At 47.2% G+C, this 24,394-nt stretch overlaps 1 protein-coding gene across 1 annotated transcript in view; it reads left to right on the forward strand.

Annotated features, from left to right (window-relative positions):
* Positions 1 to 24,394, forward strand: part of LOC147097354 (AT-rich interactive domain-containing protein 3B-like) — a 302,108-nt gene that overhangs the window by 133,787 nt on the left and 143,927 nt on the right. Inside the window, exons 4-5 of the mRNA XM_085972262.1 lie at positions 11,654 to 11,725; positions 23,955 to 24,027. Of these exons, the coding sequence (XP_085828388.1) occupies positions 11,654 to 11,725; positions 23,955 to 24,027 (145 nt within the window). The remainder of the gene's footprint in view (positions 1 to 11,653; positions 11,726 to 23,954; positions 24,028 to 24,394) is intronic.

Genomic DNA, 24,394 nt, shown 5'->3' on the forward strand with positions numbered 1-24,394 from the left:
ATTGGCACTAATCCCTTCCCGCCTCGGGTCGGCGGGTCCCAGTGCGGGGCGGGTACCCGCCTCCTTTGAAACTTACATGGAGGCGGGTTTTGGGCGGGATGGTGTCGGGACCCCCGAATTCGGGATTTTAGCCCCCCGCATGCCTAAAAGCCCGCCTCACGGCACACTGAAAATCGACCCCTGTGACTCCATGACGCCTCTCTCTCCTGCTTTAAAACCCTACCTCTTTGACCAAGCTTTTGGTCACCTGTCCTAATATAACAACATAAGAACATAAGAATTAGGAGCAGGAGTAGGCCAGACGGCCCCTCAAGCCTGCTCCGCCATTCAATAAGATCATGGCTGATCTTCGACCTCAACTCCACTTTCCCCGCCCGAGCTCCACATCCCTTGATTCCCTCAGTGGCCAATAATCTATTGATCTCAGCCTTGAATATCCTCATCGACTGAGCATCCACAGCCCTCTGGGGTAGAGAATTCCAAAGATTCACCACCCTCTGAGTGAAGAAATTCCTCCTCATCTCAGTCCTAAATGGCCGACCCCTTATCCTGAGACTATGACCCCAATTTCTAGACACTCCAGCCAGGGGGAAACAATATCTCCTTAATGTGGCTCGGTGTCAATTTTTGTTTGATAACGCTCCTGCGAAGCATCTTGGGACATTTTATACTACATTAAAAGGCACTATATAAATGCAAGTTGTTGTTGTTGTACCGCCAGTCCCGATTAAGCCTGTCGCGAGGACCAATAGGATGGAGGCCCAAGTTCAGCGCTGCCTTCGGTGTTGTACTGGAGATGTCAGGCCCAGAACGCTGTCACCTCCTTTCTACAGTAGAATCTGGTGTAGCGATTGCTGTGACAAATTGCCCAAAGGATCAATGCCCTGCGGCAGAAGGGTAGGCATCCCACAATCCCCCGGGTCTCCCATGATCCTCGCCGTGTTGTCAGTTCATTCATTTTTTAAAAATTTGCTTATGGGATCTGGGCGTCGCAAGCAAGGCCAGCATTTATTGCCCATCCCAAATTGCCCCTCGAGAAGGTGGTGGTGAGCCGCCTTCTTGAACTGCTGCAGTCCATGTGGTGAAGGTGCTCCCGCAGTGCTGTTAGGGAGGGAGTTCCAGGATTTTGACCCAGCGACAATGAAGGATCGGCCGATATACTTCTAAGTCAGGATGGTATGTGACTTGGAGGGGAACTTGGGGGAACTTGGAGGTGGTGGTGTTCCCGTGCGCCTGCTGCCCTTGTCCTTCTAGGTGGTAGAGGTCGCGAGTTTGGGAGGTGCTGCCGAAGAAGCCTTGGCGAGTTGCTGCAGTGCATCTTGTAGATGGTACACACTGCAGCCACGGTGCGCCGGTGGCGGAGGGAGTGAATGTTTAAGGTAGTGGATGGGGTGCTAATCAAGCGGGCTGCTTTGTCCTTGATGGTGTCGAGCTTCTTGAGTGTTGTTGGAGCTGCACTCATCCAGGAGAGTGGAGAGTATTCCATCACACTCCTGACTTGTGCCTTGTAGATGGTGGAAAGGCTTTGGGGAGTCAGGAGGTGAGACACTCACCGCAGAATACCCAGCCTCTGAGCTGCTCTTGTTGCCACAATATTTATGTGGCTGGTCCAGTTAAGTTTCTGGTCAATGGTGACCCCCCAGGATGTTGATGGTGGGGGATTAGGAATTGGTAATGCCGTTGACTGTCATGGGGAGGTGGTTAGACCCTCGCTTGTTGGAGGTAGTCATAGCCTGGCACTTCTGTGGCGCGAAGTAAAATCCGCTCGAAAGTTTATTCCGCTGATAATCGTTTTCGAAAATTGGGGGGGAAAAGAATGTTAAAAGTCCTGACCTGACCTGGCATGGAGAGTCGCTGTACAGAGCAGGTGAGTTAATGGCTCTTTATGAGGGAGTGTCTTTGTAGTGCTGCTTTGAAGTTTGCAGCTGTGTTGAGCGAGGAGACCAGCAGTGATCACCTGTAATTCTCACAGCTGCAACACACAATGGGAAGCTGATCAGCAAGGACTTGCACTTATCTAACACCTTATCACATCTCTGAGATTGATTCGTTCAGTTGTCTAGGGAAGTTATTCTGCAGTATTCTAAATAGTAGATTACTTGATTTTCTTAACAAACATAATATCCTCAGAAAAAAACAAATAGGCTTTCTTCCAAAACACCGCACCGCCGACCATATCTATACCCTTCACACCCTCATTGAAAAACATATACACCAAACAAAAAATGGGAAAATATTCGCCTGTTTCATCGACTTCAAGAAAGCCTTTGACTCTATATGGCACGAAGGGCTCTATTATAAACTTCTTCAGTGTGGAATAGGGACCTTATTAAATCAATGTATCTGAAAAACAAATGCGGGGTCAAAATTGGAGACAAACGCACCGATTTCTTCACCCAGAGAAGAGGCGTCCGGCAGGGCTGCAATTTGAGCCCGACCCTGTTCAACATATACATAAATGAATTAGCAGACATGCTGGAGCAAAGCGAGTCACCAGGTCTCCGTCTCCTGGATGGAGAAGTGAAATCCCTGTTCTATGCGGACGACCTGGTTCTGCTGTCTCCCACAGAACAGGGATTACAGCAACAACTAGGCCTACTCGAAAAATACTGCCAAAATTGGGCTCTAACAGTAAATCTAAAAAAAACCAACATCATGATTTTTCAAAAAAGGCCCAGATGTCAGGAAAACAAATACCAGTTTACCCTCAGTGATACCACTATAGGACACACTATGAGCTACACCTACCTTGGTCTAACTATTACAGCATCAGGGAGCTTCAGCATAGCAGTGAATGCACTAAAAGAAAAAGCCCGAAGAGCCCTATATGCAATAAAAAGAAAATTCTACAACATCCAAATCCCAATCAAAATCTGGCTCAAAATATTTGACAGCATAATCCTGCCCATTGCACTGTACGGTAGTGAAGTATGGGGCCCGCTAAATCACCAAAGCTACACTAAATGGGAAAAACACACAATAGAAGCCCTACATGCAGAATTCTGCCGAAGCATCCTTCGCATCCAAAGAAAAACGCCAACAAATGCATGCAGAGCTGAACTAGGCAGATACCCACTGATAATAAACATCCAAAAACGAGCACTAAACTTCCTAAATCACCTCAAATCTAGCTCCCCAGACACCCTTCATTTCAAAGCCTTTCAGACCCAAGAGCTAAACCCAGAAAAGAGTCCCCTGAGTCAGCTGCTACTGAAACTAAGTACTCAGCCGGACCCTGACCAGCCCCAGACCAACACAGCCGTCCAAACACCAATCCGAGTGAACCAAATCATTAAACAATGCAAAGAAACCTACCTGGAACATTGGAACAAAATAACTAGAAAATTAAAAAGTAATATAAGGGTTAAGTCATGGCAGTAGAGCTCGGACCTGTGTCATGCTCCTCCTGTAACATGTGGGAAATCAGGGACGCTTCCTGTGTCCCTGACAACTATGTGTGCGGGAAGTGTGTCCAGCTGCAGCTCATGTGGGACCGCATGACGGCCCTTGAGCTGCAGATGGACTCACTTTGGAGCATCCACGATTCTGAGAGGGGTGTGGATAGCACATTTAGTGAGTTGGTCACACCGCAGGTTAAGGCCAGCGTAGACAGTACATGGGTGACCAAAAGGCAGAGCAAGGGCAGGAAGGTAGTGCAGAAATCCCCTGGGGTTGTCTCCCTTAGCAACAGGTTCACCGTCTTAGGTACTGTTGTCGGGGGGGGTGACGCATCGGGGGAAGGCACCAGCAGCCAGGCTCATGGCACCATGACTGGCTCTGTTGCAAAGAAGGGAGGGAAAAAGAGTGGCAGGGCTATAGTAATAGGGGATTCGATTGTAAGGGGAATAGATAGGGGTTTCTGTGGTCGCGACCGAGACTCCAGGATGGTATGTTGCCTCCCTGGTGCAAGGGTCAAGGATGTCTCGGCGCGGGTGCAGAACATTCTGGAGGGGGAGGGGGAACAGCCAGTTGTCGTGATACATGTTGGTACCAACGACGTAGCTAAAAAAAGGGAAGAGGTCCTACAAGTAGAATTTAGGGAGTTAGGAGCCAAGCTAAAAAGTAGGACCTCGAAGGTAGTAATCTCTGGATTACTACCAGTGCCACGTGCTAGTAAGAGTACAGAGAACAGGATAGTTAGGCTAAATACGTGGCTTGAGCAGTGGTGTAAGAGGGAGGGTTTTAAATTTTTGAGGCATTGGAACCAGTTTTGTGGTAGGTGTGACCTATACAAAAGGGACGGTCTACACCTGTGCAGAGATGGAACTGATGTTCTCGGGGTAATTTTTGATAAAGCAGTTCGGGAGCATTTAAACTAGTATGGCAGGGGGCTAGAAACCTATGTAGTGAAATAGAGGAAAGTGAAAGGCAGACAGAAATAAATGGTAAAAGGGTGAGGAACAAAAAACAAAGGGCCAAACTAATTCATAAAAAATGTGAGCATAAAAAAAGCCTGAGGGTTTTATACCTTAATGCGAGAAGCATCAGGAACAAGGTAGATGAATTAGCTGTGGAAATAGAGGTTAATAATTATGATCTAATTGGGATTACGGAAACATGGTTGCAGGGTGAGCAGGGCTGGGAGCTTAACATACAGGGGTATTCAGTATTTAGGAAGGATCGACAAAAAAGAAAGGGAGGAGGGGTAGCATTGCTAGTAAAAGAGGGGATAAATGCAATTGAAAGGAAGGATATTAACTCAGTTAATACAGAATCTATATGGGTGGAGCTAAGAAATAGCGAGGGGCGAAAAACATTAATAGGAGTGGTATATAGGCCTCCAAATAGTAAAATAGAGGTTAGGGAGGGCATCACGAGGGAAATTAGAGAAGCGTGCAATAAGAGCACAGCTGTCATCATAGGTGACTTTAACTTACATATAGATTGGACTAGCCTAATCAGTAAAAATAATGAGGAGGAGGAATTCCTTGAGTGTTTAAGGGATGGTTATCTGGATCAATATGTCGAGGAACCAACTCGGGAACAGGCTATATTGGACTGGGTACTGTGCAATGAGAAGGGACTAATCAGTAATCTTGTTGTACGGGGACCCTTGGGTCAGAGCGATCATAACATGATCGATTTCTCACTCGAAATGGAGAGCGAAGAAATTGACTCAGAGACTAAGGTCCTGAATTTAAACAAGGGGAATTATGATGCCATGAGACGGGAACTGAGTAGGTCTGATTGGACAACGTTCCTGAGAGGACTGGAGGTAGATAAACAATGGCAAACATTTAAAGATAGAATGACAAAATTGCAAAAATTGTTTATACCAATCTGGCATAAAAGGAAATCTAAAAAGGTGACTCAACCGTGGATAACAGGGGAAATTAGAGACAGCATAAAATCCAAAGATAGGGCGTATAAAATAGCCAAAAAAAGCGCCAGAGCGGAAGATTGGGAACAGTTTAAGATAGAGCAAAGGAGGGCAAAGGGCATGATCAAGAGGGGCAAAATAGCTTACGAAAACAAGCTGGCGGAAAATATAAAAACTAACTCCAAAAGCTTTTATAAATATATCAAAAGGAAAAGACTGGTGAAAACCAAAGTTGGTCCATTGCAGTCAGATACGGGGGAATATATAATGGGAAATAAGGAAATGGCAGATCAACTAAATGCATACTTTGGGTCAGTCTTTACGAAGGAAGACACAAAAAACCTCCCTGGGATATCGGGAAAAATAGGGACATTGGCAAAGGAGGAACTGACGCAAATCAATATCTCTAAGGATATGGTGTTAAGGAAGCTAAAGGGATTGAAGGTGGACAAATCCCCAGGGCCTGATAACATGCATCCTAGGGTACTGAAGGAGGTGGCCCTAGAGATAGCGGATGCACTAAGGATGATTTTTCAGAATTCATTAGACTCGGGAACAGTGCCGATGGATTGGAGGGTAGCTAACGTTACCCCACTATTCAAAAAGGGGGGTAGGGAAAAAGCAGGTAATTACAGACCTGTAAGCCTTACATCAGTTGTGGGCAAAATGCTGGAGTCCATCATTAAGGATGAAATAGCGGAGCACTTAGCAAATGGGGACAGGATAGGACAGAGTCAACATGGATTTACAAAGGGTAAATCGTGCTTGACTAATCTATTGGAATTTTTTGAGGGAGTAACTGGTAGAATAGATGGGGGAGAGCCAGTAGATGTGGTGTACCTGGACTTCCAAAAGGCCTTCGATAAGGTCCCACATAAAAGATTAGCATGGAAAATTGAGGCTCATGGGATAAAGGGGAAAGTTTTGGCGTGGATAGGGAACTGGCTGTCAGATAGAAAACAGAGAGTTGGAATAAACGGCTCATTTTCTGAATGGCAGGCAGTAACAAGTGGGGTACCACAGGGATCTGTCCTGGGCCCCCAGCTGTTCACAATTTACATTAATGACCTGGATCAGGGAGTCGGATGCAGCATTTCCAAATTTGCAGACGACACTAAACTAGGAGGTGGGGTGGGCTCAGAGGAAGAGACCAGGAAGCTCCAGAGCGATTTGGACAGACTGGGCGATTGGGCGGATAAATGGCAGATGCACTATAATGTGGACAAGTGCGAAGTTATCCACCTTGGGTGCAGGAACGGGAGGGCAAATTATTATTTAAATGGCAATAGATTGGGAGAGGGGGAAGTACAGAGAGACCTGGGTGTTCTTGTACACCAGTCACTGAAGGCGAGCATGCAGGTGCAACAGGCGGTCAAGAAGGCAAACGGTATGCTGGCCTTCATAGCAAAAGGGTTAGAATACAGGAACAGGGATACCTTGCTGCAGCTGTACAGGGCACTGGTGAGACCACACCTCGAGTACTGTGTACAGTTTTGGTCGCCTCATCTGAGGAAGGATGTTCTTGCCATGGAGGGGGTGCAGCGGCGATTCACCAGGCTGATACCAGGAATGGCGGGAATGACCTATGAGGAGAGACTATGTAGTTTAGGGATGTACACACTGGAGTTTAGAAGATTGAGAGGGGACCTCATAGAAGTGTATAAAATTCTGACAGGTCTAGACAGACTGGATGCAGAAGGAATGTTTCCCTTGGCGGGTGAGAACAGAACTAGAGGACATAATTTAAGGATAAGGGCTAAACCATTTAGGACAGAGATGAGGGGGAATTTCTTCACTCAGAGAGTGGTGAACCTGTGGAACTCATTGCCACAGAGGGCAGTGTACGCCAGCTCATTAAATATATTTAAGAGGGAATTAGATATATTTCTACGGGCAAAAGGGGTTAAGGGTTACGGAGAGAAGGCGGGGACGGGATACTGAATTAAAGGATCAGCCATGATCTCATTAAATGGCGGAGCAGGCACGAAGGGCCGAATGGCCTACTCCTGCTCCTATCTTCTATGTATCTATGTATCTATGTAACCGAAAGCCAAAGCAGATTAGAATGTTACCGGGCCCTAAAAAGAGAATATAAACTGGCAGACTACCTCACGACCATCAGAGACACAAAACAGAGACAGACCCTCACCAGGTACAGACTAAGCGACCACCAACTGGAAATTGAAAAAGGCAGATACAAGAAATCCTGGCAGCCTAGAGAGAATAGAATATGCGATCAATGTCTGGCCGGCGAGGTTGAAACAGAAATGCATTTCCTCCTAAAATGCGAAAAATTCAACACATCAAGAAACATATTATTCAACAAGCTAAGCCAAACAACCCCAGATTTCAAGGAATTGGATGACCTGTCAAAATTGAGATTAGTCCTGGGAGAAGGAGACAGACCATACCTTGGGGCCAAATATGTAACAACATGTCACAACCTGAGGACTGTTTAAAATTAAGACTGTTTAAAATTAATATTGAACGTACCAAATGAAGTAGAAAGACTGTTTAAAATTAATATTGTTTAAAAGTAATATTGTATGTACCCAACAAATGTCAAATCGATTGACACCTACAGAATGTTTGAAAATGTACCTTTTTGATATGTAAGCTTTGGCAATATGGTTCTCTGTAAACTTTCATGCCAATAAAGCATTTGAATTGAATTGAATTGAATTGATTCGTGTGAAGTGCAGTCACTGGTGTTGTGTAGTCAAATGCAGCAGCCACGTTTGCAGGAAGGAAAGAAAGAACTTGTATTTCTACATCGCTTTTCACGACGCCCCAAAGCGCTTTACAGCCAATGAAGTACTTTTGAAGAGTAATCACTGTTGATTCTCACCCTTGTTTTCAAATCCCTCCATGGCCTCACGCCCCTCCCTATCTCTGTAATCTCCTCCAGCCCCACAACACCCAGAGATATCTGCGCTCCTCTAATTCTGCCCTTTTGAGCATCCCTGATTATAATCGCTCAACCATTGGCGGCCGTGCCGTCTGTTGCCTGGGCCCTAAGCTCTGGAATTCCCTCCCTCAACCTCTCCGTCTCTCTACTCTCCCTTTCCAGATGCTCCTCTTTGACCATCTACCTAATTTCTCCTTATGTGGCTCGGTGTCAAATTTTTTATCTTCTAATACTCCTGTGAAGCACCTTGGGATGTTTTACTACATTAAAGACGCTATATAAATACAAATTGTTGTTGTAATGTAGGAAACACGGCAGCCAATTTGCACACAGCAAGCTCCCACAAACAGCAATGTGACCAGATAATCTGTTTTTAGTGATGTTGATTGAGGGATAAATATTGGTCCAGGACACCGGGGAGAACTCCGCTGCTCTACTTTGAAATAGTGCCGCGGGATCTTTTACGTCCACCCTAGAGAGCAGACGGGGGCCTCGGTTTAATGTCTCATCCGAAAGACGGCACCTCCGTCAGTGTGGCACTCCCCTGGAGTGTCAGCCTAGATTTTTATGCTCAAGTCTCGAGTGGAGTTTGAACCCACAACCTTCTGACTCAGAGGCAAGGAGTGCTGCCCACTGAGCCACAGCTGACACTTGGCTGTAGGCTGCAGTTATTTTGTCTTTGTGGCGAGTAAGACTATTCACAAAATTGTCTGGAGCTCGATGCTCGTTTAGGGAAGGGGGGAGGGGATGTTGTTGGCATACCATTAATGTATCATTGTGTGTAATCAAAAGCAAGTTTATTTTGCTAGCCCTTCATGGTTTTGAAATGTTAATGCGCAAGACTTGCAGACTTAGCTCAGATATTCCAATTTTGAATTGAAAACTGAAAATGATCTCCTGCTATTTGACCATGTAAGGCATCACGGCCGAGCCTGAAGCTCATGGCAGTGGAGCTGGACCCCAGCGTGGTCCCCAAAGGGTCCGATCCTGCACCTTACCTGATATCTGTGCACTGGCGGCATAAACCTTTTTTGAGTTGAATTCTATTTTAAAGCAGTTCCCCATGGTAAGTCGAGACAATGTGAATTTCCCTCCGTGCATTGGCAGTGCTGTGGGTGTCTGTATAGGGTTCAGAAGCTTCTGGGACTTGTGAAGCTCCATATGGTGGTAGAAGTGCGCAACTGCAGGCGTGACTTTGTGTCACAGAATGGTGACGCCCAAATAAGGAGTGTGGACCATGCATCGCAAACCTAATATATACAGATGACTTCTAGACCATCCTGCGACCCTACCTAAAATGAAATGAACTGTACTCCTCTCTTTCCTTCCCCCTTGCCCTTCTTTCCTTCCCTCTCTCTCCCCTCTTTCCTTCCCTCTCTCCCCTCTCTCCTTCCCTCTCTCCCCTCTTCCCTTCCCCCTCTCGCCTCTTCTCCTTCCTCCTCTCCTCTCGTCCATTGCCCTAACCCCACCCTGGCCTCAGAAGGTCAGGAATGATTATTTTCCAGGGTACAGTAGCATAATGGTTATATGACTGGACTAGCAATCCATGAGGCCTGGACTAATGATCCAGAGACATGAGTTCAAATCCCACCACGGCAACATAAATCTGGAATAAAAAGCTAGTATCAGTAATGGTGACCATCAAACTACCGGATTGTCATAAAAACCCATCTGGTTCACTAATGTCCTTCAGGGAAGGAAATCTGCTGCCCTTACCCGGTCTGGCCTATATGTGACTCCAGACCCACAGCAATGTGGGTTGTTTCTTAGCTGCCCTGTGCCACGCAGTTGTATTTAAGAAGGCGGTTCACCACCACCACCTACTCGGGATGGGCAATGAGTGCTGGCCTTGCCAGCGACTCCCACATCCTGTGAATGAATACATTTTTTTTTAGGTACAACCGGAAAAGACAATTGCTCTTGCCTTGTGTTTGACTGAAACCTGCACAGTGTGATATATAAACACTTAATGGAGTGTTAACACTGATATCATCATCCAGTCGCATGACACGTAACCTGACGGATTAGTGCCTCCATTTAAATAGCAGGCAATGGAATTTGATATGAATGTGTTAAGTGACTGGATGATAATGTCACACAGCGTGCTTTCCAGACTACAATCGCCACAGTGACACATGGCATCCCAGTTCTGAACTGTTCACTGACATTAAGTTTCTGGTTAATGGTGACCCCCCACTGACGCTAAATGAGGAGAAATCTCAGTGTAGGTACAAAAAATAACCCGCTCCACGTTGCTGTGACAACAGCCGCTCTTGAATGTTAGAGCCACACTCAGTTTCGGCCGAACATTCGAATCTGGTTTCGGCCGAACATCACGTCACGTTTATCGAGCCCAAAGGATTTTTTTTTTTTAACTAACAGGCGTGGCCTTTTATCAAAAAGAGCTGAAGTGAAAGTGTGTTGTAAGTTTTGGGAAGGGTCAGGCCTTCTCTCTTCCGCTCAGGCCAGGCCGGAGTAGGGGCCGATCAGTGCTTGTGTGTTGACCAGGACATTTCTGCCTTCTTTGGATTTTTAGATGTCAAAGTGACGGCTAAACACGACTAACTGGGAGAGCAGGCTGCCCCCCGTCATGTGTTTGATCTGTGCACAAGAGTATGCGCCTGCAAAATGGGGATTTTTTTTGTTCATTCTCGTGAGGTGGGCGTCGCTGGCAAGGCCGGCATTTATTGCTCATCTCCAGTTGCCCTTCAGAAAGGCGGTGGCGGGCTGCCTTCTTGAACCGCTGCAGTCCGTCTTGTCGTGCTAACACTTAAATGTACCCCAGCAAGGAGTCGGCAGCTTCAGGAGAGGAAAGGAATGAAAATTGGCACGAAAAATGAATAGAAAGCTGCTTGATAAAAGCAAAGTAGGCCGCAAAATGCTGATTTGACTGCTGGCCCTGGAATCTGAATGGGGAAGGGTTTCACTGATCTACACTCGATGATATAAAATTCTAAAAGGACTAGACAGACTAGATGCAGGAAGGATGTTCCCGATGGTCGGGGAGTCCAGAACCAGGGGTCACAGTCTAAGGATAAGGGATAAGCCATTTAGGACAGAGATGAGGAGGAATTTCTTCACCCAGAGAGTGGTGAACCTGTGGAATTCTCTACCACAGAAGGCCGTAGAGGCCAATTCATTAAATATATTCAAGAAGGAGTTAGATATATTTCTTACGGCTAAAGGGATCAAGGGATATGGGGAGAAGGCAGGGACAGGGTACTGAATTTGGATGATCAGCCATGATCTCATTAAATGGCGGAGCAGGCTCGAGGGGCCGAATGGCCTACTCCTGCTCCTATCTTCTATGTTTCTATGTTGCCTCCGCTATCGGTGCATATTCCAGGCCAGAGATGCACAGATCCGTCTTCTTTATTTATTTTCTTCTCCCTTCATTTCTTATTCTTTCCCTTTTTTACGTTCAGAATGAGAGTCTGGCCTGGAATGATGATGCTGATGGTGGACGAGCAAGGGAGGCAGCCAAAGACTTCGCAAAGGTCGGACTTTATGTTTTGTTTCCTTTCTCTCTGGGTGGGAGGGCCGTCTAATCTCAACGTTGAGGCGGGGCGGGGGGGCGGGGGGGAATCTTGCCCTCTCCGGGTTCGGCACTGGGCCAATAATTGCTCTACCTCTCCGGCATCTTGACTCCTGCCCTCAAATCTCCACCTGTATTTGGCTGGATTCCGAGCAAAATTGCGTAACGTTGGGCTCTGGAGACCACTAACCCCCAACAGGCCCGCGCTGAAACCAGGCGCCAAGGCTAAATGTCTGAAAGAATTCCTCGTCACACGGGGATATTAATGTGAAGCGGGAGCCTCAGAAGAGACCGAAGATGAGTGGCCTGTGACATTGTCTACTTTGCACTCGCTTCAGGACTGAGGCAGAAAATATGCCTTCCCTGTCTTCCCCTCATTTATTCTCTCTCTCTCCCCACTCCTTTCCCCTTTCTGCTTTTCCTTCCCCCTCACCCCTCTTCGCTTCCCCCTCCCCTCTTCTCTTCCCCCTTCACTCTTCCCTTCCCCCTCCCCTCTTCTCTTCCCCCCTTCGCTCTTCCCTTCCCCCTCCCTTCCCCTCTTCTCTTCCCCCTCCCTTCCCCTCTTCGCTCTTCCCTTCCCCCTCCCTTCCCTTCTTCTCTTCCCCCTCCCTTCCCCTCTTCTCTTCCCCCTCCCTTCCCCTCTTCTCTTCCCCCTCTTCGCTCTTCGCTTCCCCCTCCCCTCTTCTCGTCCCCCTCCCCTCTTCGCTCTTCCCTTCCCCCTCCCCTCCACTCTTCTCTTCCCCTCTTCCTTTCCACTCCCCTCTTCCTTCCCCCCTCCCTTTTCCCTCCCCCCCCCCCCCTTTTCCCTTCCCCCCTCCCCTCTTCCCTTCCCTCTCCCCCCTCTTCCCTTCCCTCTCTCCCTTCTTCTCCCTCTCCCCTCTTTCCTTCCCCCTCTCCCTCTCCCTCTCCCCTCTCCCCTTCTTCTCTCCTCTCTTCCATTGCCCTAACCCCACCCTGACCTCAGAAGGTCGGTAATGATTATTTTCCAGGGTACGGTAGCACAGTGGTTATGTTACTGGACTAGTAATCCATGAGGCCTAGACTAATGATCCGGAGACGTGAGTTCAAATCCCACCACAGCAGCGGTGGAATTTAAATTCAGTTAATTAAATAAATCTGCAATAAAAAGCTAGTATTAGTAATGGCGACCATGGAACTATTGGATTGTCGTAAAAACCCATCTGGTTCACGAATGGCCTTTAGGGAAGGAAATCTGCCGTCCTTACCCGGTCTGGCCTATATGTGATTCTAGACCCACAGCAATGTGGTTGACTCTTAACTGCCCTCTGAAATAGCCTAGCAAGGCCACTCAGTCACTACAATGAAGTCTAACAGCACTTTGGGAGTATCTTCACCACACGGACTGCAGCGGCTCAAGAACGCGGCTCATCTCAAGGCTAATATAGGGATTGGCAATAAATTCTGACCTTGCCAACGACGCCCACATTCCCTAAATTCTTTTTTTTTAATTGTTCTTCCCAGAAACAAAAGTTTTGCCCGGGAAATACTTCTTTTTTTCTAGCATCAGCAGATATTTCTTTTCTTAAACATCAGCCTGATGTGAGAATAAAAGCTACTTTAATTCCCATCGGGCTCCACTCGCGGGACCTTGATTTAAAGTGCTGATGCCACCTCATTCTTGGAACCGCTAGTTCTGGAAATAACTCCGCTGCCTTCGTTCACTGGGGAGGGTGGGTGGGGGGGGGATGCTGTCCTTACAGTTTTTCTTTTTACTTTGATGTGAAGTGAAAGATTTTACCCGCGTGAGATCAGTGGTGTGCTGGTGTCATTGCACGGTCTTATTTGCAAGGGAATTTAATTGTTGACCAAATCCCTTTAAGAGTTTTGCACTGAATCGTCCACCACCAACAACAAACAACCACTTGCATTTATATAGCGCTTTTAACTTAGTAAAACGTCCCAGGGTGCTTCACAGGAGCGTAGTGGTTATGTTATTGGACGAGTAATCCAGAAGCCTAGACTAATGATCTGGAGAAGTGGGTTCAATTCCCTGTCTTCCCCTCATTTATTCTTTTTCCTTCCCATCTCTGCTTTTCCTTCCCCCTCTCTGCTTTTTCTTCCCCCTCTCCCCTCTTTCCTTCCCCCTCTCCCCTCCTTCCTTCCCCCTTCAGGGAAGGGAGTCTGCCGTCCTTACCCGGTCTGGGCCTACATGTGACTCCAGTCCCACAGCAAAGTGGTTACCACCCTCTGAAAATGGCCGAGCAAGCCCACTCAGTTAAAGGCAATTTAGGGATGGGCAATAAATGCTGGCCTTGCCAGCATCTCAGGAACGAATTTAAAAAAAAACCTGGCACCCATCCAAAAGAGGAGACATTAGGACAGGTGACCAAAAGCTTGGTCAAAGAGGTAGCTCTTTTAAGCAGAGTCTTAAAGGAGGAGAGAGAGGCGGAGAGGATTGGGGATGGAATTCTAGAGCTGAGGGCCTAGCTGGTTGAAGGCACGGCTGCATTTGCCTCCAGCATGCCTGTGCTGATGATCTGAAAGAGCTATCCACTTGGTCCCATTCACTTGCCCTTTCCCTGTATCCTTTTATTTTTTTTTAATATTACAAGATAGAATTATTACTGGCTGGCCAGGACTGACCAGGTTTCAGGACTTTGCTGGAGGATTCTTCCATCCAACCCGTGGACATCTGCAAAATATACGTGATGAGTTTTATTTACACCAAGGATACACTTCAGAATAATCATTGTTCATAGTGGTTTAGGATGGCTGCAACACATAGGGCTGTATATTCCGATGTCTACGCGCTGTGTACACACCCGTAGGGACATCGGAAATGCCGGTTTCAGGCAAGCCAAGCGCATGCGCTGAAAACCGGTATTTCTGATCTGTCAAGAAAGCTCTTGACAGATCGGACGCCTGCCCTGGAGAAGGGCCTCTGCGGGGGGTGAGTTCCGCTTTCTGGAGAACCACCGCCCGCAGAAAACCCTTAGAAATCTTACGCCTGGTAAAAGCGTAAGGCCTGCTTTTACCCCAGCATAAGATTTGAAAAAGTTAAAAAAAAAAATTTTTCACTCATTTATCATTTAAAACTACTTTTTAAAATGGTAAGTTTATTTTTAGCCCCGTAAATAACTTTAATTATTTTTTTCAAAAAATTAAATTTTTGTTTAAAATATTTAATTTATTGTAATTTCAACTCATTTTAAAAATGTGATTAAAAAAAAAATGTATTTAATGTTTTACAGTGTTTTTGGGGTGATCTCCATTCATATATTTGACGGGTCATCCTGTCAAGTGTATGAAGGGAGATTCCCTTCTCCTATTGGCTCCCCATGGCCCACGTGATCCCAGGGACACTTGCGAACCGCCTGCGCCCCGGGATACCTGGGCCTCTGCGCATTTCGAGTTTGGAGAGGCCCAGGAGCGGAGGTATATGCACCTCGGGAGCCCTCAGGTAAATCCGTAGATTTTTTCCAGATGGGAGGTCTCCGCACGCAGGAAGCCTCCGATCGGAAAATACGGGCCGTTATATAGAAGGTGAGAAAGAAAGAAAGACTTGCATTTCTATAGCGCCTTTCACAACCTCAAGACATCCCAAAGCGCTTTACAGCCAATGAAGTACTTTTTGAAGTGTAGTCACTGTTGTAATGTAGGATAACGCAGCAGCCAATTTGCGCACAGCAAGCTCCCACAAACAGCAATGAGACATTGACCAGATAATCTGTTTTAGTGGCGGTGGTTGAGGGCTAAATATTGGGTAGGGCTCCCCTGCTCCTCTTCGAATAGTGGCCGCGGGATCTTTTACGTCCACCTGTGAGGGCAGACGGGCCTCGGTTTAACGTCTCATCTGAAAGTCGTCACTGAGCAGTGTGTACTCCATGGTGGGAATGTTCTGCAGAGGTTATTCCCTGCCCCCGATGGTAAATCAAGCTAACTGCCACAGCATGGCCAGGAACTTCAATACTGAATCAGCCCTGAAGTAAGAGCATCAACCAGCTCTTGTTTCATTGGGGCTGGCAATGGCTCACTCTCCCCCTCCCCCTTCCTCCGACACTCTCATAGAGTCATAGAGTTATACAGCACAGAAAGAGCCCCTTCGGCCCATCGTATCCGCGCCTGCCATCAAGCCCTGTCTATTCTAATCCTATTTTCCAGCACTTGGTCCGTAGCCTTGTATGCTATGGCGTTTCAAGTGCTCATCTAAATGCTTCTTGAATGTTGTGAGGGTTCCTGCCTCTACCACCCTTCCAGGCAGTGAGTTCCAGATTCCAACCACCCTCTGGGTGAAAAAGTTTTTCCTCAAATCCCCCCTAAACCTCCTGCCCCTTACCTTGAAACTATGCCCCCCTGGTTATTGACCCCTTTACTAAGGGGAAACATTCCTTTCTATCTACCCTATCTATGCCCCTCATAATTTTGTACACCTCAATCAGGTCCCCCCTCAGCCTTCTCTGCTCTAAGGAAAACAACCCCAGCCTGTCCAGTCTCTCTTCATAGCTGAAGCGCTCCAGCCCAGATAACATCCTGGTGAATCTCCCCCTCCCCCTTCCTCCTACAGTCTTCAAGCTTTTCCAAACCCGATCTTGGGAGTCACCTAATCATTTACTTCCTGATTTACAGGAAACTTTGTGATATCCAGCACCGATGGGACCGAGCTGTTGCCGTCCCACCAAAACTGCTGGACAAACCAGCGCTAATGTTGAAACATACGGAGCTTTTGAGCTCCGTATCTGGCAACAAACCCTGTTGCTTAACAGTCGGCCGTACCTTGCAAGCATCTCTGTAGCTTAGCAACAGCTTCAGCGAGACCTTGCAGAGCCTGACTGGTGAAAAAAAAGCAACGAAAAGAAAAAAAACCTAACGAAACAGCTCCTGATTTTTGCCGGTGGATCGAGCATTCCGGACAGTTAACCTCCGGATAAACCAGAGTTTCCTGTACCTTGTTTCTTTTCAAGTTTGCCGTTAGCTGGCCCCCCCCCACCCCCCCACCTTGGGGACCGGCTCCTCGGTTTTATTATATTTGCCACTTCTGTCATTCGGATCACGGGCTGCCTGGGCCCCAACCTCCTGTCTTTAAACGGCTTGAGTCAAATTCCATAATCCTGACACAGACCCCGGTTGAGAACTCCATCTCCGGGCGGTGACGCCAACCGGGCGGTATCGGATCGGTCGCCAGTTAAAGGCAGCGCTTCATATTCAGTTCCGCTGCAGTCAATGCAACTGAATCCAGGAAACTCTTTGGTATCCGGCACCCACGGGACCGGGATGGCGCCGGTTGATTAAAAATTCCGGATAACCGAGAGGTGGGCGATTTTTAACGCAAAAAAAAATAAAAAACCAGTAACTAACTCAGCCACCGCGGGAAACTCGGAAAAATGAAAAATGGACGAGTTCGGCAAGATTACCTGTTTTGCCGGCTATTAAAGAATTCCGGTTGATTAGGTGCTGTTTAGACGTGAGTTTACTGTACCAGGCGCTGCGTATAACGGGCGGCTTATCCGATACCGCCCGCATTGAGCCACTGCCCGAGACGAATTTCTAGACCCATCACGTTTCCGTCGGTCTATATATTTGCCACCAGTTTAAGACCTGTTTCAAAAGTCTAAAAACGTGGGGAGCGGGAGCATCAAACCTGACTCCCCCCCCCCCCCCCCGCCGATCCAAACGGCGGACGTGCCAATTATAAAAACTCCCTCGGGTTTCTCGGAGCAAAAGTCATCTGCTGGGTCTGACCACTCGGTTCTAATATTGGCCGCAAAATGGTGTTCACGTCACTAACGCCTTAATCAATCAAAAAAAAAATTCCCTCGAGTTTCTCTTCACCGTAGGTATTAAAAAAAGATGTGTATGCAAATCAGGGAAAACTGCCAAAGTTGATGCGTTACTGAAAGGGTTAAGCAGATCTCGGCAGAATTACTCAGCTACAGGGTAGCTTGCGGCCACAGTTGGCAGATTAGGTTATTATTGATGGCCATTCCCGTCACAGTACTGAAACTAAAAGAATGAAATGAAAGAGTAGCTTTTTTTTTGCGAGGTTTCACTTTTGATCTTTCATCATACAATGCTGCGAATGCGGGAAATCTGAAATAACAACAGGAAGTGCTGGACACTCAGCAGGCCAGGCAGCATCCGTGGAGAGAGAAACAGAGTTAACGTTTCAGGTCTGGGACCCTTCATCAGAACTGGGAAAGGCTGGAGATGGAACAGATTTTAAGCAGGTGCCGAGCCAGGGGGAGGGGGAGGGAGGAAGGAATTGAAGGAACAGTCTGTGCTAGGGTAGGAGGCAGGAGAGGCTAAGGGGGGAAAATTCTGTTGTTTGCACCTCCCGTTAGCGACTTAAGCGCCCGGGCGCGGCGATGTTTGTGCCGCTCGCGGAATTAACTAGACATTTTGCGGCGGCGCTAAACACTGCCGCCACGATCTCCTGCATCTCAGTTTTGAAAGAGCAGCCCCTTATTTTAAGACTATGCCCCCTAGTTCTAGTTTCACCCATCATTGGGAACATCCTCACCGCATCCACCCGATCAAGCCCCTTCACAATCTTATATGTTTCAATAAGATCGCCTCTCATTCTTCTGAACTCCAATGAGTAGAGTCCCAACCTACTCAACCTCTCCTCATATGACCACCCCCTCATCCCCGGGATTAACCGAGTGAACCTTCTTTGTACTGACTCGAGAGCAAGTATGTCTTTTCTTAAGTATGGACACCAAAACTGTACGCAGTATTCCAGGTGCGGTCTCACCAATACCTTGTATAACTGCAGCAATACCTCCCTGTTTTTATATTCTATCCCCCTAGCAATAAAAGCCAACATTCCATTGGCCTTCTTGATCACTTGCTGCACCTGCATACTAACCTTTTGAGTTTCGTGCACCAGGACCCCCAGATCCCTTTGTACTTCAGTACTTTCCAGTTTCTTGCCATTAAGATAATAACTTGCTCTATGATTTTTCCTGCCAAAGTGCATAACCTCACACTTTCCAGTATTGTATTCCATCTGCCAAATCTCTGCCCACTTAGCCTGTCTATGTCACTTTACAGGTTTTTTATGTCCTCCTCACTCACTACTTTCCCTCCCATCTTTGTATCATCTGCAAACTTTGATATGTTACACTCGGTCCCCTCCTCCAAATCGTTAATATAGATTGTAAAGAGTTGGGGACCCAGCACTGACCCCTGCGGAACACCACTAGTTACTGATTGCCAGTCTGAGAATGAACCATTTATCCCAATTCTCTGCTTTCTGTTAGAGAGCCAATTCTCCACCTACGCCAGAATATTACCCCCAATCCCGTGATTTTTTATCTTGAGCAATAAGCTTTTGTGTGGCACCTTGTCAAATGCCTTTTGGAAGTCTAAATACACTACGTCCACTGGTTCTCCTTTATCCACCCTGTATGTTACTTCCTCAAAGAACTCAAGCAAATTTGTCAAACATGACTTCCCCTTCATGAAACCATGCTGAGTTTGTCCTATTAAATTATGTTTATCCAAATGTCCCGTTACTGTCTCCTTAATAATGGACTCTTAACATTTTACCAACCACAGATGTTAGGCTAACAGGTCTATAGTTTCCAGCCTTCTGTCTACTGCCCTTTTTAAATAAGGGTGCTACATTAGCAGTTTTCCAATCTGCCGGGACCTTTGCTGAGTCCAGGGAGTTTTGGAAAATTATTACCAATGCATCCACAATCCCTACCGCCACTTCCCTCAAGACCCTAGGATGTAAGCCATCAGGTCCAGGGGATTTATCCGGCTTAAGTCCCATTATTTTACCAAGTACCACTTCCTTAGTGATTTTAATCGTATTTAGCTCCTCTCCCCCTAGAGCTCCCTGTTTGTCCAGTGTTGGGATATTCTTAGTGTCCTCTACCGTAAAGACTGATACAAAATATTTGTTCAGCGTTATTGCCATCTCCATGTTTCCCACCATTAATTTCCCAGTCTCATCCTCTAAGGGACCAACATTTACTTTAGCCACCCTTTTTCTTTTTACATAACTATAGAAACTTTTGCTATCCGTTTTTATATTTTTTGCTAATTTACTTTCATAATCTATCTTCCCTTTCTTAATCAATCTTTTAGTTATTTTTTGCTGTCTTTTAAAGACTTCCCAATCTTCTATCTTCCCACTAGATTTGGCTACCTTATATGCCGATAATGGCGCCCCAAATGGGGCGATACTGAATTTTCCCCCCTAAATGTTGCAAATGGGGATGGCAGAATCATAAACAGCCTGAAAAATGGGGGCAGGGGTTATGGTCTGAAATTGTTGAACTCAATGTTGAGTCCAGAAGGCTGTAAAGTGCCTAATCGAAAGATGAGGTGCTGTTCCTCGAGCTTACGTTGAGCTTTATTGGAACAGTGTAAGAGGCCGAGGACAGAGAGGACAGAGAGGTCAGAGTGGGAGTGAAGCGGAGAATTAAAGTGACAGGCGACCGGAAGCTCAGGGTCACCCTTACGGACTGAACGGAGGTGTTCTGCAAAGTGGTCACCCAATCTGTGTTTGGTCTCCCCAATGTAGAGGAGACCGCATCGTGAGCAGCGAATACAGTGTAATAGATTGCAAGAAGTACAAGTAAATCGCTGTTTCACCTGGAAGAGGAGTTTGGGGCCCTGGACAGTGGGAAGGGAGGAGGTATAAGGGCAGGTGTTGCATCTCCTGCGCTTGCACGGGAAGGTGCCGGGCGAAGGGGCAGGGCTGTTGGGGGTGATAGAGGAGTGGACCAGGGTGTCGCGGGGGGAGCGGTCCCTTCGGAATGCTGATCTCCCATCCCTTTCTTGCTTGTATTGGATGTTTGAACGGCTCCAGCAGTATTGAGCCAGGAAGACGGGCTTCCGTGGAGGGCTGCTGCCCAGCGGAACCTCGAGACCCTGGGGGATTTGAACTCCTGGGCCGGAAAGCGGTCTAGCTTGTGGCCGGGCCTCATTACCTCACGACCAAAATGGCTTATGGGGGGGGGAAGTGGGGGGAGGGGCATCAGGTAGCGGCTGTTAAGTCAGGTAGGTGGGGGGATTGGGGTGGGGTGAAGGGGGCGATGGGAGTGGAGGTTCTAGGACAGGATTGGGCCCGGCCATTGTGCCCTCCACTGTTAAACAGCCGGTTGGAACTCGCTGTCCAGGCTCATGTGAAGAATAAAAAAGAAAAATGTGCACTTCTGTAGTGCCTTTCACAACCACCGGACGTTCCAAAGTGCTTTACAGCCAATGACGTACTTTTTGAAGTGTAGTCACTGTTGTAATGTAGGAAACGCAGCAGCCAATTTGCGCACAGCAAGCTCCCACAAACAGCAATGTGATAATGACCAGATCATCTGTTTTTGTTATGTTGGTTGAGGGATAAACATTGGCTCCAGGATAAATCTCCTGCTCCTCTTCGAAATAGTGCCATGGGATCTTTTTTCATCCACCTGAGAGAGAGCAGACAGGACCGCATCCGAAAGATGGCACCTCTGACAGTGCAGCACTCCGCCAGTACTGTACTAGGAGCATCAGTCTAGATTTTTGTGCTCAAGTTCCTGGAGTGGGACCTTGAACCCACAACCTCCTGACTCAGAGGCGAGGGCGCTGCCCAACTGAGCCACAGTTGACCAGTTGATCGCACGGGTGAAGAACTGTTGTTGCCCACGGACTTGTACCTCAGCAAGTCAATGCATTTAACTGCAAAAATGCTGAATAATTTCGATGGATTAACCTACACTAAGGGGCTGAAGGAGCTAATCCAGGTAAACTTGGAGAAATTAAAAAGCCTTTATCACAATTACAATACTTTTTTCTGTCTCCCAAACACCCTCTTCGATACTCAAGAGTTACCAAAATCACTTCAAAAAAAAAAGATTCATTGTATGTGAAGCGATTTGAGACATCTCAGTGATGTAATTAAGGCCTGCCTTCCTTCCAAATCTGGCCCATCGAGCCTTTGCTTCCACAGACCGTGTACAATCCATTTGTCCAAGTACTCTAGCCCACCCATTTAATCTGAAGGAAAGTTCTGGCGAAGTACTAAATGACCCTCCATAGTTTACAGTTTACAGTTTTGTTGCGCATAAGCACACCGAGGTTATCCCCCAAACCCCCCACAAGTATTTGTCCAGCTCTGTTTGAAGGGATTCATTGGCACAGCGTCAACTGCGCTTTCTGGGAATCTGCCACGCATTTCCACAACGCTGGGAGGGAAGCGAATTCTTATCTCTGGTCTGCTGAGGGAGCGCTGCAGTGTCCGATAAGACATTAAACCCAAACCACCCACCCCGCAAATGTGCCTGTGCTGGTGGACGTAAAAGATCCCAGGGCACTATTCGAAGAAGAGCAAGGGTGTTCTCTGCTGTCCTGACCAACACACCTCCCTCAACCAACCCCACCAAAAACAGTCCCGGCTGGGCATTTATCTCACAGCTGTTTGTCGGACCGTGCTGCGTGCAAATTGGCTGCCATAGAAGATAGGAGCAGGAGTAGGCCATTCGGCCCCTCGAGCCTGCTCTGCCATTCAATGCAATCATGGCTGATCATCCAAATTCAGTACCCTGTCCCTGCTTTCTCCCCATATCCCTTGATCCCTTTAGCCTTAAGAAATATATCTAACTCCTTCTTGCCATCTCTGCCGATGTAACAGCAGTGACTGCACTTGCAAAGTAAGTCCTCGACTGTGAAGCACTTTGGGACATCCTGAGGATGTGAATGATGGAAGGTTCTTTTGGTTTCTTTCAAAAGTGAAGGGGGCAGGGGAAAACGGAAAGAAATAACCCCTAACCCATCAGGTTTTGAAGCCAGTCGCAGCAGCGACTATCAGTAGCTCAGCGCCGATAGATAGAATCATAGAATTTTTACAGCGCAGAAGGAGGCCATTCGGCCCATCATGTCAGAGCTAAAAGATCAAACGCGGGACCTCCCTGGTCTGTGGGGCTCCATTCCTCACTCGATAAGCTCACCGGGCCAGCGGGAGAGGCAGCACTTCAAGGTTTGAAGCTTATTGGATCAGCAATGTCTGGTGCCTCACACATTGTTTGTAGAATACAGTCCGAGCTCTCCATAAGGAGCCCAGTGTTGTGCCTGGAGGCATTGAACTGAAAAGAATTTGACAGGCCAAACGGCTGTACTGCTAATGCTGCTTCCATTAGTCACTTTAAGTTATGACTATTGATTTTTCATTTTCTGAACACTGAATATGTTTTAATTATGGATTAGTTGGTATCTGTCGGGATCTGGAACGCTCTACCTGAAAAAGTGGTGGCAGCTACCACCCAGAAGGACAAGGGCTTCAACGCATGGGAACACCACCCCCTCCAAGTTCCCCTCCAAGTCACACACCATCCTGACTTGGAAATATATCGGCCGTTCCTTCATCGTCGCTGGGTCAAAATCCTGGAACTCCCTCCCTAACAGCACTGTGGGAGTACCTTCACCACACGGACTGCAGCGGGTCAAGAAGGCGGCTCACCACCACCTTCTCAAGGGCAACTAGGGATGGGCAATAAATGCCGGCCTTGCCAGCGACGCCACATCCCATAAAACATAGAAAAATAGGAGCAGGAGTAGGCCATTTGGCCCTTCGAGCCTGCTCCGCCATTCAATACGATCATGGCTGATTCTCTATCTCAATACCATATTCCCACTCTCTCCCCATACCCCTTGATACCTTTTGTGTCTAGAAATCTATCTATCTGCTTCTTAAGTAGTGACTTGGCCTCCACAGCCTTCTGTGGTAGAGAATTCCACAGGTTCACCACCCTCTGAGTGAAGAAATTTCTCCTCATCTCAGTCCTAAATGTCCTACCCCGTATCCTGAGACTGTGACCCCTCGTTCTAAACCCCCCCCCCCCCCCAGCCAGGGGAATTAATAAATTTCAAAAACTGAACTCCTCCTACCCCACCCCTCCAGCCCTTTATTGGTTATTATACATTGTTTCCATTGTATATGAGATTTTTAAGATCTCTGTGCTCCCCAAACCACCGGTGTGCCCTCGTACACAAGAATTTATAGTTGCACTGTCATTATTGCAGAGCCATCCAGAAAGACTCTCCAATTTACTGCAGTGAGATTGTGCACATATAGACAATACTGGGTGCTTCGGAGAGATCACAAGGCGTTGTCTTGTATGGTTTGAAACGATGATCTGTTTCTGAATCAGTTCTGGGAATACTGTGGTGATTCAGTTCAGTTGACATTGTGCCTGCCGTTCCCACTGCTCTCTGTTCAATGCTTCCCTTTCTATTTTTAACAGCTTTATGAACTGGACAGTGACCCCAAGCGAAAAGAGTTCTTGGACGACCTATTTGTATTTATGCAGAAGCGAGGTGAGTCGAAGCTTCCCCCTTCTGATATCCTATTTGTAACGATATTGTCTCTCTCTCTCTCTTGCGCAATGCGGTCACTGAAGTAAGAAAATTACTAGGCACTTGGTCTAAGCGTTAAACAAAGCTTTAATCAACTGTTTTACAACATGGAGGTCTAGTTGTGTCCTTCACTAGTTCCTGTTAAGAATGTTCTGCGCAAGCTGGGCCCGTGCCCGAGTATTTATACTCTCCCTGGACAGCGCCACCCGCAGGCCACTCAGTATTATTTCATAAGTCTTTCTTTCATGAATGACTGATTCATGTCAGTCACTTCTCCCTTCTCGTTTGGAAAGACTCCACAAACTGCTCTCGGTTACTTTTTTTCCCA

This window comes from Somniosus microcephalus, chromosome 32, assembly GCF_052327205.1.
Source record: "Somniosus microcephalus isolate GS21.2 chromosome 32, FLI_Smic_1.0, whole genome shotgun sequence".
Taxonomy (NCBI): domain Eukaryota; kingdom Metazoa; phylum Chordata; class Chondrichthyes; order Squaliformes; family Somniosidae; genus Somniosus; species Somniosus microcephalus.